Source organism: Megalobrama amblycephala, linkage group LG24, assembly GCF_018812025.1.
Source record: "Megalobrama amblycephala isolate DHTTF-2021 linkage group LG24, ASM1881202v1, whole genome shotgun sequence".
In the NCBI taxonomy this organism is placed as follows: domain Eukaryota; kingdom Metazoa; phylum Chordata; class Actinopteri; order Cypriniformes; family Xenocyprididae; genus Megalobrama; species Megalobrama amblycephala.
In genome coordinates this window covers 30,951,545-30,969,165 of record NC_063067.1, presented here as the reverse complement: position 1 = coordinate 30,969,165, position 17,621 = coordinate 30,951,545, and the positions used below count along the sequence as shown (strand labels likewise).

The 17,621-nt window shown below is 37.5% G+C and overlaps 2 protein-coding genes across 3 annotated transcripts in view; both read right to left on the bottom strand.

Moving 5' to 3' along the window:
* acss2 (acyl-CoA synthetase short chain family member 2) overlaps positions 1-4,499 on the bottom strand; it is a 30,742-nt gene extending 26,243 nt beyond the window's left edge. For both annotated transcript variants that reach the window (XM_048177898.1, XM_048177899.1), the window contains exons 1-2: positions 3,751-4,499; positions 3,074-3,269 (exon numbers count right to left, since the gene is read on the bottom strand). In XM_048177898.1, coding sequence (XP_048033855.1) covers positions 3,074-3,269; positions 3,751-3,877 — 323 coding nt within the window. In that variant the 5' untranslated portion in view covers positions 3,878-4,499. The remainder of the gene's footprint in view (positions 1-3,073; positions 3,270-3,750) is intronic.
* Positions 4,500-7,237: 2,738 nt separating this feature from the next.
* On the bottom strand, positions 7,238-13,987 carry rps21 (ribosomal protein S21). Its single transcript, XM_048178706.1, has 6 exons — positions 13,871-13,987; positions 13,504-13,568; positions 13,233-13,296; positions 8,733-8,804; positions 8,529-8,584; positions 7,238-7,300 (listed from the first exon to the last, which is right to left on the bottom strand). Exons 2-6 carry the CDS (start codon positions 13,551-13,553, stop codon positions 7,291-7,293), a joined length of 252 nt encoding a protein of 83 aa, XP_048034663.1. The 5' UTR covers positions 13,554-13,568; positions 13,871-13,987; the 3' UTR covers positions 7,238-7,290.
* Between the last annotated feature and the right edge of the window lie 3,634 nt (positions 13,988-17,621).

The window sequence follows — 17,621 nt, the reverse complement described above, 5'->3', positions numbered from 1 at the left end:
CTGTTTGTTAATGTAAAATGTCTGCAAAGTTTTAAGGATCACAGTGCATGACAAGTTAATGTCTCCTAAAAGAAAGAATCGATTCTGAACTCCTCGTTTCAATTCGAGTCATCAGTAATTCCACTCTCACTTCCTATTACCTACCCTGCTACCTGTGTAACAATCTAACACATTTGCAAAATCCCTGCCTATGGTCTTCATTGGCTGCAAACGAACAAGGCATCTACTTTAACCCGCCCTCAAACACTGCAGTTGTAGCCGAGGCCTGGAAGAGTTTAGTTTATGTTGTCAACATGTCAAGAAGTCACGGTTTTCATTTCGTAGACCAATCACAACAGACTGGACCAGCTGACCAATCAGAGCAGAGTAGACCAATCACAACAGGGCTGCGTTCAGCCCCGACAAAACGTTGCAAAACGTTTTTTTAAACGGAAACGATGGTGCGTTGAACGCCCTGTACATATGACGCAAGAGCTGCAACTATGGCAGCTGAGAAGGCCATTCTTTGTGTTCTTTTTGAAGAATTTTCAGAGCCTGATGAAATCGGTATAAATATGTGTTTAATACTGCAAAATACGCTCGATGTTACAGTCACTGACCTTGCTGCCCAGAATAAAAGAGAACATCTTTAAGAAAGCATGTAAAGATGCAATATCTAATATTTTCTGATCCACTAGAGGTCGCTAGAGGTCTATTCAAAACAAAGGCGTAGCTTGATGACGGCAAGTTTGAGCGCAGAATCTTGGGACATGTGGTCTCCATCTCACAGCCGGTGGAAATAATCGGGATTGGACTCGGGAAGAAATCATGTTCATGGATGCAATTATTAACGTTACTGTAGTGTGAAGCAGAGCAGGAGCGAGTGTTGTGGAGCTGAACGAGGAGCTGGAGCGATTGATCAACACACGCCTCACGAGCAGCGGGACTTTTATTATGACACAGTCGCTGGTGCCGGCGCTTTTCCGGTCATGAGTATGAGGTAACGCAGCTCTGTTTATCATATTAGATACATTTGAGAGTGTTGAAAATGATGTTATAACGTTACTCTGAGCGTTCGCTCGGCGGCTGCTGTGAGACACTGTTACACACTGCAGTAAGATAGATCGATTTTACAATATCATATTAAATGCTGGATGGCTTGTGTTGATAAATGACATGCAAAAATTTTAAAACATATTGTATGATGGAGAAAATGCTGTATTACTGTTACTGAAAATAAAGCTGCATCTGATTATGCTATGTTAGCTACTTCACAAAATAGTGTTTTTCTCTGAGGCATGGTAAAGCATGGTACTCGCAAAAAATCAAGAAAATTAGATTTAAACAATAAGACTAAACGTGTTGAGCTATATAACAATAATTAGTTTTCTGTCTATAAATATATCAAAACAGTTGTTCCCTTGTCTATTAAAACATGTAAATATTAAAGCGTCTTTGGTGTTTCCATGGTTTCTACTAAATCAAACCGGAAACAGAGGGTAACGCGGGTATGACGCCATTGACAGGCGACTCCTCACACGTCCCGCAGCCTTGGGTAAAATTGCAATTTTCTCACGATTTACAAATAGTTGGAAACATTTGGGATATTGTAAGTACTCAAGTGAACAAAATATATAAGACTGGCCTAGTGGTTTCTGGATATTTTACTGCAAAATTCTTACATATTGCACCTTTAATTACCATTGTGTATGAAATTCGGTATATAAATACACTTGCCTTGCAATGAAGCTAAAAATATAAACAACTACATCATCATGTTGATATGCTATATTTTTACTAAACTCTTGCGACAAACGTCTTCTAATATCTTCAATTGTTGCGTATACCGAGCTGCACCAGACACATTTGTAAACAACTTTACTTGGATCCGTTGTGCGAGCTGCCTCTTTAATACCGTGTGGTTTATATGCGTGTTGCTGCTGATTGGGCAGACATTTCTGACACATCCACAAAACAAGAGAAAACGCATCTGAAACCCCGCTGCACACCGTTTCCAGGAAACGTGTCGTTAAACCAGGAAACTGTAGCAAAAAGTTGCGCACTGGGCCGTCTGACCAATCAGAGCAGAGAAGGCTGGTGGCAAGGAGGGGTTAAAGCCTGGAAAACACCAAGCCGATGGTCGGACGACTAAGTTCTCTTTATTTTAATATATATTTATGGGCTTTTTGTGTCTTTATTTGGAAAGGACAGTGGAGAGCAGACAGGAAAGCATTGGGCAGAATCGGCAAAGGACCTCGAGACGGGAATCGAACTCGGGTCGCCGTGAACGCATTTGCGCCATATGTCAGCGCACTAACCACTAGGCTATCGGTGCCGACGTTTTCTCAGTGTCAGCTGAAGTTGGTCCTCAGCCGTTTTTTTTCGGCCGATTCGACACGTTGAATCGGTGTCGGAGCTTGTCGGACGGGCCATCTGATCATTCTGATTGGCTGTTCAGCTACTGCCACCTGCTGGTACGTAAAGGCATTTTAGGTGTAGAGCGTCGGTTTGGTGTGTTCCAACTTTGGGCCCGGACACTGCTGACGTGAGCCAACCCCGCAGTCTGTTTTTGTCGCCACTAGTTCGTCGGCATCAGCTTGGTGTGTTCCGGCGAGAATATTTTTGGTGAGCCAAAAAAACCATTAAACCACCAAAAATATTCTTGTCACTTTATAATATTAATATTGAACCACTGTACTCACATGAACTGATTTAAATATGTTTTTAGTACATTAATGGATCTTGAGAGAGGAAGTGTCCATTGCTCCCTATGCAGGCCTCACTGAGCCATCGGATTTCATCAAAAATATCTTAATTTGTGTTCTGAAGATGAACGAACGTCTTACGGGTGTGAAACGACATGAGGGTGAGTAATAAATGACAGAATTTTCATTTTTGTGTGAACTAACCTTTAAAATAGCATATTAGGGGCACTTTAAGTGAACTGTATGTGGTTTTGTATAATAATATTGGCAAGGTAGATGAAAATCAAAACACTGACATCACCATTCCCAAAACACAAGACTTTTAACGTCACGTGCACAACTTCCGGGTAAACTGAAATATATAAACCACATGCTTCACAAATACTAACCAGTAAAAAGCCACTCTGTCACCCAGTTTCCTCTCATGGACGATGCGGTCCAAAACATTATAGCAGATGTTGGTCGTGGCTCCTTCCATGCATTTCATGTAAATCTCACCCTTGGTCACATCGAAATTGTAGTCCAGGAACTTCCCGGTGTATTTTGTCTTCCAGAAAAAATCTTTGGCGATATCTCCCCAGAACTCTGGACACAACAAACACTGATTGAGAACTTGTGCACTGAGAACCAGAGCAAAACCACACGCAAATGTACTATCTGTCAATGATGCTAGTAAAAACAGTGTATTAAAACAATACTTTATTATTATTATTATTATTTAAAACAATACAAAACAACAATATGAATACATTAATGATGCATTATAATTATTATTAAAAATAATTATGGTTTGTTTCTAGCATGGATTTTTTTTTTTTTAAATTATGCATTATTAAAAACTTGCACATTAAATATACATGAACAGCTATTATGAAGCTTAACTGGCTGGATCTAACATTAATAGATTCAAAGCAAAGATAAAGCACCTAACAGTAACTCAAATAGAGCATAGATGTGCAAACCCGGTGTCTACCAAGGGCACGAGACTTTGAGACACAGCCAAGTGAAGTTTTTTCTCTCTCTCCAAAATAACAGCTAATAACCTGCACAGAAGCATGAAACTCACCCTCAGGAGACTCGACAGACTGGATGTAGAGCTCCTTGTATTTCTCAAAACTGGGCACGTGCGCTTCTTTCTTCAGGTCCTCTGAAGCATGCACCACGTCCTCGCCAGGTGCCTTATCAGGGATCATCTTAATAACTGATTAAATGGACGCAACTAACGCAAAGACACTTAAAAAAGACACACAGTGGATCAATGGCCTAACGTGTGCAAGTCACTTCCGTGTGGGAGAGTTTCACTCCCATTCAGGCGCTGTGTGTGTCTCAGAGTTCAGGCTAGATTTCGATTCAGATCCAGATGTGAAGACGCTGCTATTGTTCTGATGAAGTAGCGACGATTCGGATTCAGTTCGCAAGGACGAGTTGTCCGAGACGCGTTAAAACAATTGCACTTTCAATATTTGTTACTATTTTAAACAAGCTCGAAATGTCGCTCCGACGACTGAAGACGGAATAAAAAAGTACGTTTGGATTTAGAAGAAGTCTCACACATGCAAAATATATATAAAAATGTAAGATGCACTTGAGAGCTGTCAAACAGACGGCAGGTCTCCTCTAGCTTGAGGTTATCTGGTGTGAGGCCGATTAAAGCTGGAAATAATTCCCGGCATTGGAGAGAAACGCAGCCTGTAACTGAATCAAGAGAGCCGAGCATGCAGTGCGAGATTAATCATTCTTCCACGCGTGGATTACTAATTCTCAGTGTGTCTGCAAGAGGACAGCCATTGAAGAGTAGAAATAATGTAAACGGACAGAATGGCTATTACAGTCAAACTGAAGATCTTAGATAGGCGGGGCTTAATGTACCGGGTGCTGTTTCTAATTGGCCCCTTCAGGATCTCCTCCTGGGACCCAAGAATAGACTTTTGTCCCCTGCAGTGGACATTATATTTTAGTGAATTTCTCTGACGTCATGTCACAGTTTTAAAGGGTTAGTTCACCCAAAAATGAAAATTCTGTCATTTATTATGTCGTTTTACACCCGTAAGACCTTCATTCATCTTCAGGAACACAAATTAAGATATTTTTGATGAAATCCGATGGCTCAGTGAGGCCTCCATTGACAGCAATGACATTATAACTCTCAAGATCCATTAATGTACTAAAAACATATTTAAATCAGTTCATCATGTGAGTACAGTGGTTCAATATTAATATTATAAAGCGACGAGAATATTTTTGGCGCGCCAAAAAACTAAATAACGACTTTATTCAACAAAATAGTGATGGGCGATTTCAAAACACTGCTTCATGAAGCTTTACGAATCGAATCAGTGATTCGGATCTCCAATGAAACGCTAAACTGCTGAAATCACGTGACTCTTGGTGCGAATCGAATCACTGATTTGATTCGTAAAGCTCTGAAGCAGTGTTTTGAAATCGGCCATCACTATTTTGTTGAATAAAATGGTTATTTCGTTTTTTGTCGCACAAAAAATATTCTCGTCGCTTTATAATATTATGATAGAACCATTGTACTCACATGAACTGATTTAAATATGTTTTTAGTAGTTTTCTGGATATTGAGAAGTTCAGTGGCATTGCTGTCAATGGAGGCCTCACTGAGCCATTGGATTTCATCAAAAATATCTTAATTTGTGTTCTGAAGATGAATGAAGGTCTTACGGGTGTGCAACGACATGAGGGTGAGTAATTAATGAAGTTATTTTCATTTTTGCGTGAACTAACCCTTGAAGTCTGGATGTCCTGTAAAGAGCACATTCAGCGTTTTGCAGTGTTTGGAAGTTTCACCTTGACAACAACTTCTCCTTGGTCTTTAAAAATGATTGACATTAATTTAGTGATCAAATTTAGCACTCTCATGGAAATATTTTGAAATTATCATTTAAATTATAAATCAACATCTCAGTAAAAAGTTTCTAATCAAAATATGACTTTCTGTTACGAAACAGGGCATTGATTTCACACACGACCTCTGTAGAGGACAACAGGACTTAAATCATGATTATCAGGCATTTTGGGAAATGCAACAAAATAAATTATATATCAATATTCCTATTAATTATTAGATATTATGAAAATGTTGTCAATTTTTATTCTCATTATTACACTTCTTTTTTCATTATATGTTGCTTCAAGAACACATTAATATGCAAATTAGATAGTGTATAGATGCATTGTATTGAATGGAAAAACCCATGTATGGTCATTTTATGCACATATTGCATAAAGTAAAATGTTGTATCGATTCATTCCATTCTATCTTTCATAACACAGTTGAGAATCATCTTTAAACAAAGTTAAAAAAAAATCCTGAAACCTAAAAATTGATTAGTGAATAATAATAATAAAATAAATCCATTGTTTTTGCCTGGTGTCCACTACAGAGGACATAGCATAAAATATGAATAAAATATAATTTTTTTTAAAAATGTTATTTTTCCATTTTTTTATGCTGTAAACAATGTAATGATGTGGGGGGTAAAATACTAAATTCAAAAACTTTTTTTTCGGGGTCACAGGAGGGTATATATATATATATATATATATAAAGTTGGATATATAAATGTCACAAAAATATTTTACAGGGCTAACATACAGTCTTGACAGCTTTTCCTTTCTATGACAGAATTCAATCATTAACACCACAAAGTTGGGAGTTTTATTAATGTAGATTTATGTATGTTAAATCTAATCAAAAGTATACAAATATTAATCCCATTTCAGACAATATATTTGGAGATTTTGCAATTCACAAGTCTTCCACTCGAAAGGGATTTCAAGTATGGGATAACGTCTCTAAAAAAACAAAACGCTGCTCTATGATGTTTGGAAATCAATTTGCAATTTCCAGTGTTTTGGTCTTATAAGACAAAAAAATGTTGTAAAATTTGAATGTGGCACAATGAAGCTTCACCTTTCTGGGCCACCAAGCGCCCCCTAGAGGAAGAACACTATTCAGCCCACAGAAGCAGTTAGAAATATTGCCGCCTAAAGGCAGCACAAGAGTGTGTTTGAGCTCACTATGACCTCTACTGGACGGAGGACAATCCTTATTTCTATTATCAGTGATGCCATATATTTTGTGCAAGCATTTTTGTTAAAAATAAAACAAAAATATTTACTTAAAAATAACATGCACTAAGGGGTTGTTCTTTTAGTGCATACCTTTATGCTTTATATGTTAAACTGATATCCATCTGGCTATTATTTCTATTGAAGTTAAAACTTATCAGAAAGCTTGCTTTGACTGTACCACCCGTAAATCATTTGCCTTTTCTAATGCTCATTCACAGACACACTGGGCAACAGTCAATGTTTAGATCCAATCATAATAAAAATTATGATTGTTATTAAATACACAACAAATATTCTCATAGCACCAACATTTTTTCCCTTTTCCCATGGTTAATTAAAATTCCCTAATCATAGTAATCCTCAAATACTTAATCATTTTAATCATTCACATCACTTAAGGAGTCATTAATATAACTAATGCACTCACACTATTAAAAACACAAACACAAGAGTCCAATTTTATTTTTTTATTTTACAAAGAAACTTCCAGAGCCCATCCTTACACTTAGATGTTCCTGTAAAGAGAGAACAATCATTATAACCAGCTCTAAGTTCCACATAAGCACATATTTGCCGTCACTCTTTAAGGGATGGTTCACACAAAAATGAAAATTGTCTTTGACGATTCAAAAAGTTCATAAAGAGATTGTAAAACTAATCCAAATGAATTGAGCAGTTTAGTCCAAATTTTCTGAAGAGACTCGATCACTTTATATGATGAACAGACTGAATTTAGGCTTTAATTCAACATTTGTCAATGCACAAATCAGTAAAAAGGTAAACACAGCACAAAAATTAACCCAAGCAGCACATTTGAGCTTCTGCAAGAACCAATGAAGTTTGTTCTCATGTGTTAAGGCCCAGATATACTTCGTTTTCCACGTTCCACTCCATCTCGTGCACAGTTGAGCGTGCAAGCCTTTCAAAGTATACATTTTTTTGTGGCAGTGAGCATGGAAAGAACCATTCGGCACGTGCACACCATCTAGTGGACTTTGTTTTTAAGCGCTCAAGTCACTCGCACATGTGCTGTTGTACGTCCGCGGGGATGCATGCGGACAGCGTGCACGGACGTCTGCGGACCCTCCCGAAGACAAAAATTACATCACATGGACAGTGCGCAGACCGCCACGGACGGTGAAGCATACTTTGAGCTTTACGCAGCACGTTGAGCTTCCGCAAGAACCAATGAAGTTTGCATGTTGAGCAAGCTTCTGTTTTTGTGAGTTGATGAATGTTTATATGTGAACAAAAGCCTAAATTCAGTTTGTTCATCATATAAATCGATCGAGTCTCTTCAGAAAATCTGGACTAAACCGCTCAATTCATAAGGATTAGTTTTACGATCTCTTTATGAACTGTCAAAAGAGAGACCGAAATCGAAAATGATCAAAAATACCTTAATGTGTGTTCTGAAGATGAACGAAAGTCTTACGGGTGTGAAACAACATGAGGGTGAGTAATTAATGACTGAATTTTCACTTTTTGGGTGAACTAACCCTTTAAAAAAAAAAAAAAAAAAAAAAAAAAAAAAAAAAAAAAGAGTTCACTGAAGCTGCTTAAAAGCACAAAACAAAAATGAGGTGCTGACTAGAAAAAATTTCTTACTATTAGGAATTTCACACAATCACAATGGAGCAACGCTTTAAACACTAGTTGTTTCAGAGAGCATTTACAACCCGACAGGAAATTCACAGAGGAGTAAAAAACAGCAGTAGCAGTCGTTCACTGACAGGAGCTTACTTTGCCACAATGCTGTCGTTCTTTGCGAGCCTCAGGAGGGAGTCATCAGCTTCACCCTGTAGATGACAACGCAAACGCCTTGAGACCACAACAGGAGTGACACCGTACATTTATATGAACACCTTCAACATCTCCCACAAACTTAGCATCCTACATAGGATGTAATGATGCAGCAGAACGGGCTTTAAGTGTGATTGAACATACCATTCTACGGATGGCGCCACAGATGGCGTAAGTCTTGAACTGTCCGTTGAACCTGCCTGTTGCCCTATCCACCTGTAACAAAGAGCGAAAGGCTCATTAATCATCACAACTTTGGTGGTTTTGGTGGTTTGATTATAACAGGCTTTTGGCATCTAACAAATCAGTCACAATATATACCAACAGTTGTCAAAGGAAATTGTCACATTGAGTAAATATTGTGTTAAAAAAAGATCATATTTGTGAAAATACTTCCTATAATTAAACTGCATTTTACTTGTATGTATTATTAACTTCACTTAAAGTTCACTTTGAAATGAAATACCCTCAAGCCATCCTAGGTGTATATGACACTTTTTTTCTTTCTGATGAACACAGTCCCAGAAATATTAATAAATATCCTGATGCATCTGAGCTTTATATTGGCAGTTGACGGGATCAACAAGTATGAGCTGAAGAAAGTGTCTCCATCCACATCTACTTAGATAAGATTTCTTGCAGCATGCGATTCAATTTTGAACGAAAGGCGGATTGCGGTCGGTAACTATAGTGTACTTTAGGCAGGAGCGGGCGGTCTGACAATTACCCGGTTGCTCCCAAGATGCTTTGACATCTGTGCTTGAACTTAAAGTGAACAAAACTTTCTGCAGTGGAGACGTTCTTGACAGTTCCCTGTAGTGTTGTCACGATACCAAAATTTTGACTTCGATACGATACCCAACTTAAATATCACGATACCGATACTTAAATGATACTATGGCAAAAACCTAAAACAGCAGGAAAAGTAAATAAATAAATGACAGAACTTCTTTCTTCGCCAGTGTGCAGGCTGATAATTCTGGATTTGAGCTTCATTGCCATGAAGTTAGAGTTAGATTTAATATTTATTATTTTCATGCTCAATAAAATTGTAAATTATTTGCTGTTATGCTTTTTTTTATACATTTAGGTGTTTTTGACAGTAAGATTGTAAAATTAATAATTTATAAAGTAATAAGTAATTTTTATTGTAAAAATTATATTACTGTAGATAATTAGAGCAATGTTATTAAAGCATAAATTGGTTTAAAATAACCGTATATACCCTTCACATATTTATGTATTTTTAAATTAATTTTATTTTTGCAACCAGATATCATTTATTAAACTTGGACTCAATAATACACCTCTTTGCAGAGTTCTGGTTGCACGAGTAAAATAAATAAATAACACTCATTTAATGTTTGAGAGCATAAACAATGCTGGTATCACATTCACTAACCTGCCGCTCTTTCAAGGTCCTGTTTTTCGTGGTTTTTTGAAGCTTTGGTTGTGTTTATAGTGTGCAACATAACATGTGTTCATGTTTCGCGTGTAAAAAAACACAGTATTTTTCACATAGTTTACTTATCTGTATAGACCAATTTGGTGTACCAAAACAGCGATGACGTTTTTTGTGGGCGGAGCCTAGCTGGTTGCAGAAAATGACAGTTGAGCAGTAAAAGTCTATGGAAGCCACGAAATAAAAGAATAAAAAAAGTTAATTTCGAGTTTATATCTCACAATTCTGACTTTTATTTCTCGCAAATCTGAGTTTACATCTCACATTTCTTACAAAGAAAAACAGAATTGTGAGATATACTCGTTATTCTGTCTTTTCTGAATTGCAATTTATCCCGCAATTCTGACTTTTTCCCCCTCAGAATTGTGAAATAAACTCACAATTGCGAGTTATAAAGTCCGAACTGGGAGTAATAAACACGCAAATGCAAGAAAAAAAAAGTCAGAATTGTGAAATAAAAAATTATGTTTAAAAGTTATCTATGTAAAATATTATAGGTTTAAATTATTTTAATTATAATTATTTCATGCTGTAACTGCTATGTATGTATGTCCTCTGAACTGCATATGTGAATATTATGTAGACTTACTGTTTACTTCAAATTCCTGCTTTAATAGTAGACTAATCCTTGCAGGTGTCGTCAGTCCAGTCTGTGAAACGTCTCCGTTTAGCTTCAAAGGACGTTTTCAACGATGGTTTTCTTTAAAAATGAAGACTATATTTTTTTTGCATTCTGATTCCAACATCCAGAGGCACAACAAAACATTTTTCTCTTATTCTGTGGATTTTGCACATTTTCCTTCAATTGCTACCGCTATTTTTCTGCAACCAGTATGCGCGCGCAGCTGCAAGTGACGTAGTTGTGACGTCTGCTCCAAAGTGGTCTATACCGCTGTTTCCACTGTCATAAAAACGGGCTGATGACTTCCTTGTTCTATGAAGTCCCTCCTTCAGAAATATGTAACGAGTTCTGATTGTGTCAGCGGTTCCTGTGTTGCGATTCGACAGCAGCTCTTAGCGAACCTTGCCCAGAAAGGTCACGCCTCTTACCATAACGTGGAGATGCACGCGCTCAGTGTTATTGTAAACATGTCTTTAATTTTACCCTATCAATTTGAGCCGGAATCAGACCCGGTGATTGGACTGCGGGATGAAAATAACAGCGTTTCGACGACATGGCGACAAACACGCTCTACAAACGCAACTCTTGTGTATTCCTGTGGGCGGAGGTTAGTCAAAAAACTGTTTTAGTGACGTCATTAAAGAAGGAAGTAGAGGGATGTAGTCCAAACTGGCCGTTCGATGTAGGCGACTTCTGTTAAATAAAATATCTCGCTTGGCATTGAACTTTGAGCTTTAAAATTTTACAGATTTTATTTATACTCTAACAACAACATTACACACTAACTAAAGTTTGAAACATGGGATCACGAAGAACGGGACCTTTAAATTCTTTGTACAAATCAGGATGTTTGACGCAAGATGCTTTTGACTCCCTTCGCTTGCGTTATTTTGTAACATCTTTTGCAGGCGGGCTTTGTGGTGTCCGTGGGCTTGCCCTGACTGTCGGCAATGTAAGCTAAATAATGCCATATTTCGCTTCGTGCATCTGCTTTCTCAACAATTTGTGGACGGTCTGCAAGAGCACCTGTATTTGCAACCATACCCGTCGTTTCGTCACCATAAACACGCACTCAATTTGCCTTAAAAGCAGCGCGCTGCACGCACACTGCCCCCTGCTGTCACACATTAGGAAATACAGCTGGCACTCAAAGTACCGGTACTAATAAAATGAAGAACCGGACCGTTTTTAAAAGCAGGGTATCGCCATACCTTTCTAGTACCGGTGTATCGTGCAACACTAGTTAAGATATGTTCTTTGCATTAGAGGTCTGCGCGAGTGCACCTTCAGAGGACATTCAACCTTTCTGATCGGATTTTGGAGGAGAGACGTTCTGAAACGGTCGTCAGTCAGCGTCATTCTGTTCTTGCGTGGATGTTAAAAAAGATTTCATTTTGCAGTATAGCTAGTAAGCCAACTGTTTTCGTCTATGTAATTTTGGCTTGGCCTATAGTTTTGAGGGACATGTTGTAGGCCGTTTAATTTAGCCTATTTTTCTCTGAGATATTTAGCCTATTATTCTTTGTGACATTTTTTAGGGTGTTGACAGCATCATAGACATAAATAAAAATCTTGTATATGCTATGCAACATTTTATAATTGTTTTCCCCAATCACTCACTTTCTTTAATAGAAGTTTAAATGCGAGATTCTGGAAACTATATGCGGATAGCATGTGAACACAAAGCGAATATTAGGCGGGAGCGGAATAGAACTATGCGGGAGCGGGATGGGAAAAAGTCCAGCACAGACCTCTACATCTATCCATCATAAACGTAATCCACACGACTCTGAAGGGTTAATTTATTTATTTATTCTTCTTTAATTTATTTTCTGAAGTGAACTGATGTGTTTACATAAAAAAAAACTCCACATTTAATGAAGTAAAATATCTAAGCCGCCTTACATATCAAAGTACACAGAAAGTGTAAAACTCTCACAGTTCACAAAGCTTATGCTACATCCTACACCTTGCCTATTCAACTTACAGAAAAAACAGACACAATCCCAGTTTACACTTTCTTCGTAACTTCAATACGCAAGGCGGTCTGAGAGAAGCAAGATATTTTACTTCATAACTTGTTTAAATATGGATTTTTGTTTTTACACAAACGCATCGCTTCTCTTCAGAAGGCCTTTATTAACCCCCTGGAGCCGTGTGGAGTATGTTTATGATGGATGGATGTGGATGGAGACACTTTCTTCAGCTCATACTCCTCGATCCTGTTCACTGCCATTATAAAGCTTGGATGCGTCAGGATATTTATTAATATTTCTCCAATTGTGTCCATCAGAAAGTCATATACACCTAGGATGGCTTGAGGGAGAGTAAAACTTGAGCTAATTTTCATTTGAAAGTAAACTAATCCTTTAAGTTACAATATACCAACCTTTTTGTCAATGGAAAAACATTGTTTTTAGCAAAATCTGGAGTAAATATGATTTAAAACAAGTTTCATGTGTGTATATTTTACTTGCTGTAATTAAAAAGCATTTTGCTTATATGTATTATTAAATTGCATTTATAAAGGTATACATCTAGTAGTTTTGTAATGTCAAACCTCAGCAATGTTGATCTGGATGGAGGCATGGTCCTTGGCACCAATGATCCTGTTGCTAGCAGAGCTGGAATAAATAAATAGTGTTTAATATTACTAAATTTGATTCGATTTGTGTGCTTATCGTATTTATCATTAATATTTAACTGCGCTTATGGGGCAAAGATAATCACAAACACAGCTAGAGTTGTGTACACTCACAATAGTATTAAAATAATACAGATTTTTGCTCAAAGATTGAATATTTCTCGAAGTTCATGTAATGTAATCTCACCATTTACGAGGGACGTACAGGTCCACGAATTCACCAGCGTCGTTCTGCATCTTTATCAGCTCAGTCTGCATCAAACAATGAAATCAAACATAAAACCTTATTTAAAAGTTGGAAGCAGAGTTTAGTGTTATATTTTTAGACATTTATTTCCATCGAGACAGTCAGCACGATGAGCGCTGCTCTCCACATGTGTCGCGCCTCAGCCCTGCTGCCGTTTATTCACGATTAAACGCGCAGAAAGCGCGAATATATGATACACATCGTGTAGAATAGTTCCGTACATAAATGATATAAGACAAAATGATGTAAAAGTTGTCTCAAAACAGTCAAAAATATAATAGTAAGATAGAGCTCATGGCGTTCTTACCGATTAACACAAATGGCCGACACGGAAAGGAAAGAGAAAGGGTCAGGAAGTGACGTAACAGGAAAGACAGAATAAGAGTGCATGCTCTTTATTCAACAGAAGAAATATTTATTCTCCCCAGTGCCGAAATGGAAACTTTACAATCACTTGTAAAAGGAAATGCCCGAATTGTGAGATATAATCCTGAAATTGCGAGAATAGATAAAAGATTTTTAAAGTTGCAATTACCTTTTAATTTTGTTTTATTCTGTGGCGGAAACAAGCTTACCCATCTTTGAGACTAGTAGAAATAAAAACATTCAAAACACCTTTGAGTGTTTATTGCAGTTTCATCTTTTCTCTTTTCTTTCTTTCTTTATTTTTTTATTTTATTTTATTTTTTTATAAATCTATTTATCTTTAAAGGCCATTTCTTAAAATAAAATTTCCCCTTCATGCATTGAGTCAGAAGTCAGAAAGTTGAAATCTCCACTTCAGGGGCACAGATTTATTCTTATCTAGCCTATAATCTAATGGTTTTTCTTTCTTTCTTTAACCCTTTCATGCATGGTGTCCAGTACAGTGGATACAGCTGCGGACACTGGGTATGCACAAAATTAATATTGGGTCATTACTGTATTTGCATTATTGTAAGGGTAGGGTATTGTAAGGTCAACAATCTTGATAAGTAGCAAATTTATTTACTGTTATTTTATTATGAAATTTTGCCTCACTTTCAGCCGTTGCTGTATCCCTTGTAGACATAACCCAGATATTTGGAAGCCATTTTGAACCATTTACGTTGTAGTACCATGTCCCAACCACAAAGTGGTGAATACCCAAAGCTTTGTCTACTATTCCAATTAATTAGTATCTTTGTATCTCTTTGATGTTTTGAGATATTACATCGTTTAATCACAAAGTCAGAGGGAAGAGGAGATGCATCACCTCAGGAATAAGATTTAAATCATTTTATTCTCAGAAAACCAGACAGATACAAGAAATATTTTGCAGCTCGGATGTAAGAAATACTTTTATCCAGATTTTAACAATATTTTTCTTGTACATTTTTTTTCTGTGACAGTCCACTCCAGTGGACGTCAAGCACCAAATGGTATTTTATGCCTATTGGGCCTATATATGGGTTCCTCCTTATTTGTATGTTTTAGTTAAAAATATGATATAATTTACACTTGAATAGTTTTATTAAACAGCATTTATATAATAAATTGTCTTCAATAATACATTTATTTCAATGCTTAGGCCTACAGTCTATTATACAAGGACAGGGATGTGTGTGCATGATTGCATTTGAGGGTGTGTGTGTATTTGTGCTCATGTGTGATACTGGTTTTAATTGTTTTAAATAAAAGTTGGCATTTTTAAATTAATAAAATGAGTTTTGAGACATAGATTATGTTTTTCAAATATCATCTCTATTGTTTTATTTAACGTACCAAGACTTCTGATGCAAAAGCCTCTAAATCTGTCAAAAATGAGGTGATGATATTGAGTGAATGTTCTCCGCATATACAATACGTTCATCAAATACTTTCACTTCAAACCCTCTGAATCCCAGCCTCATCCCATTCAGAAGTATTGGTACTTATATAGAAACCTATACATAGTATTCTGATAAAAATGTTAATTTCAAAGAAAATTGTCAGAGGCGTTTGCATCTTAAGTCTTCTTATTTGTATTCATACATTTGCTCTATAATGAATGTTCTAAAAACATGTTTGTTTGGGTTTTTTTTTTTTTTTTTTTTTTTTCTCAGACCAAGCATGAATTCTATTGAATCACTTTTTATGCTGTTGATGCATGGTGTCCACTACAGTGGACAGATATGTAATTCCCTCAAAATAAAATGTATTGTGAAAAAAGTTATTGGCATGATTTTTCACTTGTTTAAAAGTAAAAACAAACATAAAAAAAATAAAAAATAAAAAATAAATATATATATATATATATATATATATATATATATATATATATATATATATATATATATATGGTGATATCTAATAATTAATTTGGAAACTAGCACTGCCACAGGTTTATGCCCATGATCGTTTGAAGTAGTAGGCCTGTTTTTTGGCCTCCCTCAGAATATGATAACATAATATTCTTTGTACTCCCCTTACTTTACGGGTTAATGGTGTTTTTACTGAGTACATTGCCTGTTGGAATGTGTGGATAAAATTAAGCTCAGGTTGAATTAAACTAGTTAACCTCACTGGATAGTTTGGTTCTCAGATTTGGCTCCATTAGAGCTTACTCACTGCACTAGCTGACGCCCGTGTCATTTTGAAATCGAAGTGTGTACTCCTCCTGCTTAAAGAGTAAAAAGTGTTTTTACTGAGTACACTGCTTGTTGGAATGTGTTGAGATAGACTGTTATGTGGGCACTCTACAGTCTTATCTGCTAGTTAAACTCGGTTTCAATCAGAACGAGTTCCCATGTTTTGTGGGATCTTGCATTATCAGCAATTGAGTTGCTTTTAGGTGTGTGGCCTTCACAGGCTGCCCTGTAAGCGAATCCCCCACATATGGGTGTCTTTTAGCAGATTAAGCATGTAGTTTTCACATTGCTGGCCTTTGCTGGCTGTTGCAGGCTTTCTGGGAGCCTCCATGATTTTGTGCCAACAGTATGGTCTACCTGTTAGGCTGAGCCCATGCAGTACTCCCCTCATCTAGAGGGTTGTTCTACATAGTACTTAGCTCCCTAAGTCTGGTCAGTGGTTGAAGGCCTCTCTGAGGCCTCCTTGTTGAAGACTGTCCCCTAGGCTGGTTGTACTCCCCTTGTTTGTGTCCCTTTAGAGTGCACAGCCACCTCAGTGCAAATAATCAAGCCCTGAGTAGATCCGAGGATTGAGCAGAGTTTACTCCCCTCACTGGTAAGGGTAAAAAGCGCTAAGCTGCGTCCTGCTCTCCAGGATGCCCGTATCTACTATCTGGTCTGAGTTGGTTACTGCCTTTTTACAGTCCCTCTTACTGGATATCTTCTCTGAAGAATGTGAATTGAGACTCTGTGATCAGACAGGTTTCTGTAAAAGTAGACCAGGTCGGCCTCCTTGGTGGCAATCAGGTTCGAATATGTTCCCCTGACAAGTGACTGGCTATGGTTCCCTCGGACCCCCTGGCTACATTCCCTTAGACTAGAGTTACCCTCTTTTCTTTGAAAAGAAGCTTGGTTCCAGAAGCCTTTGAGGGGCCTTGGTAGGACTAGTTCTCTTTGAGGCTTATAGCTTGGGCTGTTGGCCATAGGGAATGCTGTCACTGACAGCCTATGTATGACCCGTAGGGGGAGTGGTTCTGGCATTTCAGTTGAAACTGCTAGTTCTGACGTTTGTCTAGCCATTTTTTTGGAGCAGTGAACAAGACCATGGAGGATCAGGGGGCCATGGAAGAGCCATGCCCATGGCATGGAACACAGAGAGTTCATGGACGGCCTCTGTGACCATAGCGTGGGGCAGAGAGAGTTCATGGACAGCCTCTGTAGAGTGTAGTGGACATCCAACCCCGCCCACGTCCAAGTGTGATGTCAGAAGCCAGGACCATGCTGCCCTGCAGCTGATTCTTAAGATTTTATTGGTCATGTCAATAACAGTACTGATTGCCTAAACCAGGGGTATTCAACTAAAATCTTAAAAGGTCCAGTTAGAGAAAATTTCTTGAAGTAAAAGTCCAGAAGATCATTATGTCTAACTATTTAGTGTCAAGTCAAGTCAAGTCACCTTTATTTATATAGCACTTTTTACAATGCAGATTG

Excerpts from the sequence above, each read along its gene's own strand:
- rps21 (XM_048178706.1), bottom strand. The coding sequence starts at position 13,553 with ATGCAGAACGACGCTGGTGAATTCGTGGACCTGTACGTCCCTCGTAAA. Across the intron at positions 13,297-13,503 it reads CTGTACGTCCCTCGTAAATG|CTCTGCTAGCAACAGGATCA; the intron begins GTGAGATTACAT and ends TATTTATTCCAG. Across the intron at positions 8,585-8,732 it reads GTGGCGCCATCCGTAGAATG|GGTGAAGCTGATGACTCCCT; the intron begins GTATGTTCAATC and ends TGTCATCTACAG.